At 29.0% G+C, this 11,158-nt stretch overlaps 1 protein-coding gene across 5 annotated transcripts; it reads left to right on the top strand.

The window, feature by feature from the left end:
- The first annotated feature begins 6 nt into the window (after positions 1–6).
- LOC120078200 (cyclin-dependent kinase inhibitor 7) lies at positions 7–4,868 on the top strand. Of its 5 annotated transcripts, none has more exons than XR_005481948.1 (5): positions 7–482; positions 901–956; positions 1,123–1,302; positions 1,442–2,263; positions 4,819–4,868. XR_005481948.1 is itself a non-coding variant. In XM_039032423.1 (4 exons), exons 1-4 carry the CDS (start codon positions 126–128, stop codon positions 1,509–1,511), a joined length of 663 nt encoding a protein of 220 aa, XP_038888351.1. In that variant the 5' UTR covers positions 7–125; the 3' UTR covers positions 1,512–2,754. The 5 variants fall into 5 exon arrangements, 1 of the variants encoding a protein (XP_038888351.1); XR_005481950.1 differs by lacking the exon at positions 4,819–4,868 and adding an exon at positions 4,006–4,213 and having other exon boundaries at positions 907–956; XR_005481947.1 differs by lacking the exon at positions 4,819–4,868 and adding an exon at positions 4,018–4,213.
- Positions 4,869–11,158: the final 6,290 nt, after the last annotated feature.

Here is an 11,158-nt window from a genome sequence, read left to right as displayed (position 1 = left end):
CGCCGGTAACCATATTAAGCGGCAACTACTTCCCCGTCTTCCTCTCGGATCTCTTATTATTACGCTTTCTCTCGCTCTAGTTTTGTTTCTCTTTTTCTCTCTCTAAAAATGGTTTTGGAGCGGCCATGAAAGCAGAGTTCGAGCTGGAGGTGGAGACGGCGATGGGTGATTGCAAGCGCGTTGTGGTGATGACGGCGGCGAATAATGCAGGTTGCATGTCTAAGAGAATGAGAATTGCCGGTTCGTCGGAGAGTTTGCGGCCGTCGGCGTCTCAGTCTGACCTCGGCGATCGTTGTTTGTGGTTGGAGAATGCGACGACGTCTCTGTCGCGTTTGGAGAAGAAGAATTCTCTTGGCATTGTTTCTGGAGGTGAGATGAGTCATACTTTTTCAGAGGATGAGTTTCCGGTTTCTTGTAGCTTCAGTAACGACTGCGGGAAGGCCACCGCCGTGAAGGACGCCGTGAAATTCGAAGATCTAGAGGTGAATTTTGAACTCTTGATTGAGGAGTGTACTTTCTTCTTCGCTTGTGATTAGTTTTTTTTTTCTTCTGTTTGTTTGGAATTTGGAATCTAATTTTGAGTCTCTGTTTTTGGTTAGCGAGAAAACGGAAAAGTAGAAGAGAAAGTATTATTAAATTTAATCGGTTCATAAATCATGTAACTCTAATTTTTTCCGTTGAAATTGAAATTTTAGATGAATTGTTCTTCATATTACCGGTAACTTTTTCCTGCAAAAAATTTCAGTGATGAACAGTTCATGATTCGTTTGGCCCTTCGTCGTTTTATTGAATTCGATTCTACTCCTTATTGCGAATGTTTCTACAAGATGTTTGTTTAGAATTTGTTTATGTATCGATTTTCGATCGTATTTATTGACATCTATCTTCAATGCGCCATAGCTGCAGACCAAGAGCTTCGAAACCGTAGAGTCGATTCGTGTTAACGGCATTCAAAGGTGCATTGCACTTTACGATCTTCCTTTAATTTCCCCTAACGAAACGGATTCTGAAACGCTTCGTCTTCTCTTTCGCCAGTTCTCACTCCGTTTAATGTTTAATTTCTGTTTCTTTGTTTTTCCACTAATTTTAGTTTCGATACTAATAATTTGAGAATCTCTTCAGAGAGAGCACTCCAACGAGCAATCTCCTAGGAGATTCCGACGAAATGGATTCTCCGGCAACTAACTTCTTGACTGAAAAACAGAAGCCAACGGATCGTCCGATGAAGACGCCACCGATCTCTGAGATTGAAGATTTCTTCGCCGAGGCTGAGAAGTACGAACAGAAGCGTTTCTCAGAGAAGTGAGTACAATTTTTCCACGCGCATGATAGTCATCTCTGATTCGGCGCCCTTTAGCCAAACATGAACCTAACTAACTTTCAACTTCGTCTTCTTCTTCTTCCTCCGACTTTGAATGATTTCTTTTCCTCTTTTGTACAGGTACAACTTCGATATAATCATGGATGTACCATTGGAAGGCCGATACCAGTGGATTCGTCTGAAGCCATGAAAAACCAGCTAACCTCCTACGGAATCTGGATTTCTCCGATTTCCTTCACATAATTTTCCATAAATATCGAACTCTTTCCTTTTGGAAGAAAACACTCTGTTAATTTCTTCTTTTTGTACAGCTTTCAACTCCATAAAAGGATCCTCCGAAACTAAATCTTTTCAGTATACACACACACTGCACACACACACATCCATAGAACCCGCCGCCGTAAGCCGCAAGCCGCAAATTAAACCACCGCCGCCGTTCTTTTTATCATTTTCTTTCAGGAACTCCCAAAGCTGTGTTTTGTGTCATTTCATCCATAATTAAGCACAGATTTCTGTAATTCTCACCTTTAATTTACGACAAATGTTGGCCATGTTCATCACAGTGTTCCCCTTTGTTTGTTTGTTTCTTTCTTTCTTTTGTCACTTTTGGAGCTTGCGTTTTGTGTAAGAAAAGTTTGTTTTGTTTGAATGCTTATTTTCTTGTCAAGCACAAAAAAAGGGGAAAAAAGCGGGGGGAAAACGTGTAATTCCCTCCTTTTGCATATTTCTGAAATTTTTTGTTATGGATTGGATGTGCTGTTAAGATCTGAATGCTGTTTGTGGAATATTCTTTCAGAGTAAAAACAGGATATGATTCTCTTAGCTTAAGCTACCTTGATGAAGAACAAAGAAGCAAGAAGAAGAAAAGAGCAAGCAATTCTTTGGGGACCATTCAGAGGGTTAATTTGGTTCATCATCCCCTTCAACACAAAATGGTGAAAGGTAAACAAATTCTTTGTCCTTATGCAAAATTTTTCTCTTTCAAAATCTAAGCTTTGGGGCCAAAATTTTCACTCTTTTACAGTAACTGGAACTTCTTTTGTCACCTTCTTTTGTCACCTATGATTGTGTTACATTTGTGGAATTGTTTTGCATTTAAGCTTACTTAGATAATGAAATATGTTATTATCATCTTATATTAATATTCTTTTATACTGGATCAAATTTTTTCCTAAAATAACTTTTATTGCTGACCCAAAAGTTTCTTGTGGTGTTGATTTGGGTAATTGTCTATTCTTTTGATATCAAATGTTTAAATGAAAATATTATTTTTGCCCTTATATTAAAATTAGGGAGTCAAAACTCTCATCCTTTTACATCTTTTTAAGTTGTGAGAGAGGAGGAGGTATAAGTGAGGTGTAAAGAGTGGGTATTTTTTCTTATGAAGTATCATATTCCATGATAGAAAACTTAGCAAAGGATGAAATAGTTTGCATTAATTCTCATAGGCTAGAAAGCACAAATGTTTCGTCCTTGAACGTTAACAATTTAATTCAATTTAATTTAGGGTGTGTTTGATTTAATTTTAAAAATAAGTCATTTTTTTTTAAAAAAATAGCAATGATTTTTTGAAAAAAAAAATCTACTCAATTGACACTGCTCTAACAATTTTGTTTTTTATTTTTTATTTTTGAAAATTAAATTTATTTCCTCTCCATTTCTTAGTCGAATTTCTTTCCAAATTTCAAAAAAAAAAAAATCAAGTTTTTAAAAGCTACTTTTTATAATTTTCAAATTTTGCCTTGGTTTTTAAACCATTAGTAAAAATTAGATAACAAATTAAGAAATTTAGAGTTGGAAGTGGTGTTTATAGGCTTAATTTTCAAAAAATAAAAAATAAAAAACTAAGATCTCGTTCGTTAACCATTTTGTTTTTTTATTTTTATTTTTAAAAATTAAATCTGTATCATCTATATATATTTCTTATAATGATTTGCATTTTTCTTAACAATAATGGTTGAATTCATTTGGCTTGATTCTTTAATTCATTGATAAAAAGTAGATAACAAATGAAAAAAAAAATGGAGATGAAAATAGTCTCATAATAAAAACAAAAACAAAAAACAAAATGGTTACACTTATAAAAGTTTATTACTTGAATTTTATTGAGTAGCCCTTTAGTAACTGTATTTTATAATTTGTAAAAATATTATTTTGATTTAATGAAATCTTTTATATATGTATATTGATAAATAATCGGGATTAAATTTGTTTTATAAAGTTTTAAGTCACTATAAATTAACACTTAGTTTTGAAGAGCTTTTCTATGATAAAAAAAACTAAATTGTAGTAAATTTGAAAATATAGAAATTAAATGGTTGAAACTAAATTGGCGAAATTTATGGATCAAAAGTGTGTATTTTAATCCAAGTCAAAATTCTAGAGTTTCTTTGGTTTTTTTTATAATTTATTAAAATTTGGGTTACTATTTACTATTATCCATGTGTGGGTGGGTTATTTGGATTTCAGAATCCCAATATAAAAAAATATATAAAATAAAATAAAATAAAAAACTTTGCAACATTCCCTAAATTTGCAGACATGTTAGATTAGTTTGAAAGTAAAATGATTTTTTAAAAAAGATTTTCTGTAGTAATATAAGATAAGATTTAAGGGGCTCAAATTAATTGTAGTAAGTATTTATTACTGTTTTATAATTTTCATTTTAATATACACCAAAGCAGCTTACTTTACAGGGTGGATAATGAAATTGGCAGAATTTGGATTGTGGTGTTACACATGTCAAATCATAAACAAACTAAGAAGACGCATTTATCTTTTCAAGTTTCCAAAGCACATTTGTTCGCTTTTTTCTTGCTTATTCATTCCAATTCAGAATTCTTTTTTCTCTCTCTCTCTACTGTGAAATCAGATAATCTCTCTTACTTGTAAATGCGTTTTTATGGTCATTAAATTTGGTGTTCAATCATAACTTTATTGCAACCATGTTCACAATGATTGCGAAATATGAACCACAAAAAATCTAGTTTAAACTAAATATCAAGTTAAATTATAGGTTGGGCAAATTATAAAAAAAAAAAAAAAAATGGATATAGTTGCAATTATATTCTTAAATTTTCAATTGTAAAAATTGAGCTATCGAACTTATACGACCTTCGAAATTACATGTAGAAATTGTAACAATGGTACGAATTTGAGTTTGCAACTTTTATCCTTTAGAGGTTCAATTTTAACTTTTGTAAAAGTTTAATTGTCCAATTTCTATAAATGAAAGTTTAATGGTGTAATTGCAACCTTACTATATTTTAGAGGTAGTTTTTTAATTTGTTCAAAGTTTTTGTTTATTTGATATTTTAAAAATATAATGACAAATTTGAAGATTCTGAAAAATTATTGATGTATATAAATTTGAATATAATGGAACCACCCATTTTTTTATTTTGTGTATAGCACATTTATAAAACGTTTAAAATTTCAAAATATGAGGTCCCGTTTAGTAACTATAACTAAATTTATCATTTGGATGGTTTTGATAGTTTTGGGACCAAATCGATGAATCTCGAAGTTGGGTGAGAGGGCGTTTTCCAGCTTATTTTCATTTCATTGTATTTTTTATTATTTTTAACAATCATTCTTGAATTGTAAGCATCTTTTCTATAGCTGTATTTAGTTTTCTTTGTTGCAGTTTTTTATATATGCACATATTGAACATTTTCAAGCAACATCAAATTGTTTATTGTTTAATTCCCATAAACTGATTATTTAAACAAATTATCGAAGTCAAACCAGATATTTTATTTAGGTTAAAGTAAATACATGTTTAATTACTTACTATTGGACTATTTGTCAATTTATTTTACTAGTTAATGTTCAACATTTTTCAATTAAGCCTCTCACTGCCTCACTTCAAATTGATTGATGATAAACTCATAAATAAGTCACCACGAAACTAGTATATGAGATTTTCATCTCATTCTAATTGAACCGTCTAGTAGCCGGTTCCCTCCGATCCGAAGTTTCTCTAGAATAGTTGGATCCCACAAGAGTTTTATTAGGTAAAAGCCAATAATTAGAGGCATCGAGGGTGCAACACCCTCGACCTACTCTCAAATAGATATTTTGCAATCTCTTTTCTTTTTACATTTCATCCCGATGAGCATTCAAATCAATTCAAACTCTAATGAGATTATAAATTGATACAATTATTAATTCAACATCTTAATTTCTTTTTGACAGTATATGGGGTTAGAGGATTGAACTCCTAATCTCGAAATTGATAATACATGTTTGATGTTAGTTGAGCTATGATTATTTTCTGTCCTTAGTATTATTTTGATATTTTTTCAATAACATAAAATGGGCCCAAAATTCAAAATATATTATTTTAGGTCGTATAGCAAACACTATTGAAATTTTAAGTTAATATTCAAAATTCCCTCCAATCTTTTACCAAAACCAAAAAAGAACACAAGAAAAGAAAAAAGGGGAAATAGTTAAAAATGATGGGGTGGAAAAATAGGGAAGAAGGGAATGGGAATGATGGAGGAAAGAGGGATGCACGTGGAGTGGTGTGGGGGTCTTCCCAGCACCCTTTGCTTTGGATCTGCTGCCCCCCCTTCTTTCCCTAATAATTATTCCTTTTTCTTCCCTCTCTTTTTTTTTATATATATATATTAAATCAAATATCAAAATTATATAAAAATCAAGATTTAAATACTCATTTTGATCCATTATATTTTTTGTTTTGGTTCTAGAATAACGAAAATAAAAAGTCACTAATAATAACATCTCACCGATCTAATTAAAAAATTTAGCAATCCAACTTCTTCTTAAATATTATATAACGACCCATCCTCACAAGGACAAAACAACAAAGATGAGTTCATTGATTACATTCGTAAAATTTGACAAGCAACTATTTATTTGTTTTCCTATTTCCTTAACATTAGATTTGACCACGATAGAGGGAAGAAGTGAATTTCGAAGGAAACCATGATATGTATTTTAAAGAATATTCATTTTATTCTTATACTTTCAATTTCATTTTTTTATTAAAAAAAAGAAAAAACTTTAGTTCATTTTGATTTTTATACTTTCAAAACATTCATTATGATCATTGTATTTACAACTTTGATTCATTTTGGTTCTTGAACTTTTAAAAGTAACTATTTTGGTTCCTTAAATATGAAAAAAAAATGAATGGACTAAAATGACAGATTTTTAAAAATTTAAGGACTAAAATAAACAAAAGTTAAAAATATTCGGACAAAATATGAAATACAGAACTAATAAGAATTAAAACCTATATTCTAAGGGGAAAAAAAGAAAAGAATTAAAATCAAGAGGATAAAGGAACAAAGTAGTATTTAAACGATAAACTTAAAAATAGATAAAATAAAAGAGGGGAGAGAAAGTGAGATTGGGAGAGAGAATGTTACATTTTAATGAAGGAGGTTGGTTCCTTCCTTCCAATGGTTCTCTCTCATCCTTCTTCCTCACCCTTTTCTTTTTCCTCACTCTTTCACCCAACTATATATATACATATATATAAAAATAAAAAAATAAAAAAAAAAATTATAATCATACACTCTTCACCGAACTAACTATCATTACCCCACTTCAATATATACCTTAAAAGAAAAGGTTAAAAAATAACTCTCATTCCGAATTTTCATAAAAGTAACAATTTAATCATTTAATTTTGGTTTGTAACGATTTAGTCTTTATATTTTTAATTTTATAACAATTTAATCTTTATACTTTTAAATTCATTACAATTTAGTCTCTAATACAAACAAATTTATCTATCAAAATTAGATCCAATTTATGACTCTTCTCTATGGTACCAGTTGTTGCTTCATTGAATTCGCTTCGTTAATAGGTTCACGATTTATGAACTGGTACCAAGATCTAGGCCTAGACAAGCAGACTTAATTTCAGCGGCAGCACGGTAGCAATGAAAATGACTCTTTCTTTAGTGTCAATTTTTATTATTTTATGATGTAGACTTTGGATTTTTATAAAAATATTGAGTCTCTAATTAGTTTATTGATTTATTTATGCTATAAATCTTATTAAATCTTAACTCTAATTTTTACAATAGGGACTAAATTGTTACAAATTTGAAAGTAGGATTAAAGTGTTACAAATCAAAGTCGATGATCTAGATTGTTACTTTTATGAAAGTTCAGAGACCAAAAGTGTTTTTTAACCTAAAAACTGGTTTCTGAAATTCAAATCATGTAGAGACATTTAGGACATGCTAAGAGCTGATTATAATAGTCTGTATTTGGAATGCATACTATTTTAGTCTAATAAATAAACACTAAACATTGCAGCAAAGAGAAAAAGATAGAAAGAGTAGGAAACTGTAACAAAGAGGAATTTGAAATGGTAATATTATAAGTAATCGTAGGTTATAATAGTTTAAAACACTGATTATTATAATTGAAGTTCTAAATATAAAGTAAACAGCTCAGTCTACTCACTTGAAGTTGGGGGCACAAACAACCACGTATAGATTATAACCTTAAAAGTTGTTAACAAATATCTATTTTAAATTAACTTTCAACGATGCAGGTCTTGTGTGCATCTATGAGCTTTAAAAAAAAAAAAAAATCGAAGGATCAAAAGTGTCCAACTTATCCTATATTTCATATTAAATTGTAAAATCAGTCATTGAGCATGTAATTTTGTTTTTTTTTTTATAGGTTCTTGACAAATTTAAAAAATCATTGATTTATTAAATGTAAGTTTGTCTAACAAATTTGTAAATTTTTAAAAAATTAAAACAACAACTAAATTTATATTTTGAAATTTCAATAACTAAATATAAATAAAAATTCAAAGTTTAGGAAGTAAATTTATAATTCAATTAATAATGCTATAGTTTTAGTTTTTAGTTTTTTTTTATTCTTTAATGCAGTTCAATATATGTGCGCTTAGAATTTAGTCGATCTTCTAATCATATAAATTAATCAATTGAGTTACATCTAACTTATTTTTTATGTTTGTTTATAGTTAATCAAATCGAGTTTGATTAGCGATGGTTATGATTATAGTTCAACAATATTTAAGAATCATGAAGAAATTTTCCTTTTTTTTTTTTTTTTTTTTTTTTTTATAAAAGTATGAATTTTCTTTTTTTTTTTTTTTTTTTATAAAAAAAAACATATATGCCAACCAATGATTCATCATTAGAGGGCTAATTTCAAATATTGATCATATTACTGACAGTGGGACCAACAGAAAAAAATGGCCAGCATTATCTTTGACAAAATGTTTCATTTGTTAATTGTAAAAGGGACATAATTTCTTATACTATATGCATTATCAACAAAAATCGACCTATATTATATGGTATGTTGGAGAGGGAAAAGAAAATCCATTAAATTAAGGGAGATTTTTAAAAATAAAAAAACAAATGAAATTATTTATACAAAATAGTAAAATTATTCTTTTTTAATATAGATTGATAGATGCTAATAGATGTCCGTCAATATCTCTCAATAATAGAAATTGATAGAAATTTATATTGATACTATGTGATAGATGTCGATAGAAATCCATCCGTCTCTATCAATGTTTTTTTTTTCTTTTAACTATTTATATAAATAGTTTAACTTTTCTATTTGTGAAAATTTTCCTATTTCAATTTTTATAATAAGAAAAAAAAGTATTTTATTTAAAAAAGTCTTGATTTTTGTTTTTGTTTCTTAAATAAAAGGGTTAACAAATAGAGAAATTGGCTACAAATTCATCTGAAGTTATGGTATATAAATTGGAGCAATATAAACACATTTAAAGAAAAAAAAATGAAAACTCAAACTTAAAGTTTCATTGAATAACTATTTGAGTTTTTATTTTTTACTTTTGAATGTTCGAACTCTTAGACACTATTTTTATCTATTGATTTATTTGTTTTATTATCTACTTCTTAGAAATGTTTTTCTAAAGTTAAGTAGGTTTGAAAAAAAAAGGTAAATATAAATTTATATCCCTAAACTTTGGAGTTATATCAATTTAAGCTCTAAACTAATAACGGTACCAATTTAAACCCAGAATTGTAGAGGTTGTATCAATTTTAAATCCCAAACTAATTATTATATCAATTTAAATCCTGAACTTTTATAAGTATATAAATTTAAACCCTAAACTTTCATCACATTATCAATTTAAACCCTCCATTATGTTTTATTTGAATGCACTTATGAATGTTGATGGTATAAATTGATATATTTATAAGAAAATTAAATTTTAAATTGATACAATTATTCGTTTGGGATTTAAATGGATACGACTCTCAAAGTTCAGGGTCTAAATTGATACAACCTACAAAGTTAAGATTTATATTGATATAATTATTAGTTTAAGGTTTAAATTGATATAACCTAATTGATATTTAAAAAAAAAATTAAGAAGGTTTGTTTTTTAAAGTTAGCTAACAGTTCAAATGCGTTTAAATAGAAAAGATGAGATATATAGTAAAGATGTTGTAAGAAACGAGCAAAACTAGAAATAAAAATAAAAATAAAAAATTTTAAGGTATAGTCTGACAACAAATTCAATTATTTATTTATTTATTTATTTTTATGAAAATGATTTCAATTTTTTTACTATTGTTTCTTAAATAAACAAATTTGGGATTTTAGCTAAATTTCAAATTTCATTTTTTTTAAAAAAAAAAATTGATTATATGAACTTATGATCCGTTTGTGTATGAAACATTCAGAACTTGAAAAAATGCTTTACAAATTCTTAAACTTTCAATTCTGTTTTATCTAATCCCTAAATATTAAAAATATTTATTAATTCATAAACTTTCACTTAATTTTGTTTCTCCCGAATAACATTATTAATAGAATATTGATTTGACATATCTATTAAATAAATTTTAGATAAGTCAATAATGTAGGTGATGAGACACTTTCACACTTGACATAGTTATTAGATTTACTCAGATTTATTTAGATGGTTCAATTTTAAATCCTGTAGCTTGTTATATCTTTTCCTCATTTTTAGGAAAGATTATTATATCTTGTTCTCATAGATGCTTCTATTCCACCAAATTATCAAGCAAACTCATATTGAAAATTAATTTATGGTACAGAATTGTTGATCCACTAAGATTGACAATTCCTTGTAGGGGTGGACCCGATCGGATTGGAAATCTCCGATTTGACCAGAGATGGGGTCAAATCGGGAACCCCTTAAGCTCCCCGTCCCCTACCCCACCCCTATATATATATTAGGTATTTAACTTTTTACATTTGACGTAGTATTTAATTTAGCTCAATCTAAAACAACAAAAGAGAAAATGGGGAATGGGTCCCCGTGGGAACCCGTTTTGAAAGCGGGGAAGGAGGTGGGGATGAGGGTAAGATCCCTGTGGGGACCGGGAACCCTCCTCCGCTCCACCCCAACCCCATTGCCAACCTTATGACCCACATCTCCCTTACAATGTCATTTTCTTCTTCTTCTCAACCCAACCTCAATTATAATATCATGTGACAAGCCATTACTTGAAACGAAACTATACTACTCTATGATCAAACATGTAGAATTTGCTGAAGTAGGTTGGCTATACAAATTATGAGTTGAGTAATTTATTGATTCCACGAAGGAGTTTATCAAAGAGAGGTACAATCCAAGCTAGATTTCACACGTATGCCGACACAAGGAAACAAAAATTTGACTCGAAAATTGCTCACAATAAGTGGCTACTGTCCTAAATTTTGATAATTTTCATCCTTAGGTTTTTCGTTTTCAATTTTTTATGCTAGAGATAGGACCTATTATTTAAAGCTACTAATTAACTTAATAACTTATGACCATCAAGATATTAAACACTTTTTTTCAACATAACAATTGCAGGAG

This window comes from Benincasa hispida, chromosome 5 (assembly GCF_009727055.1).
Source record: "Benincasa hispida cultivar B227 chromosome 5, ASM972705v1, whole genome shotgun sequence".
Classification (NCBI taxonomy): domain Eukaryota; kingdom Viridiplantae; phylum Streptophyta; class Magnoliopsida; order Cucurbitales; family Cucurbitaceae; genus Benincasa; species Benincasa hispida.
Note: the sequence above shows the minus strand (reverse complement) of the source record. Positions and strands in the feature narration are given on the sequence as shown.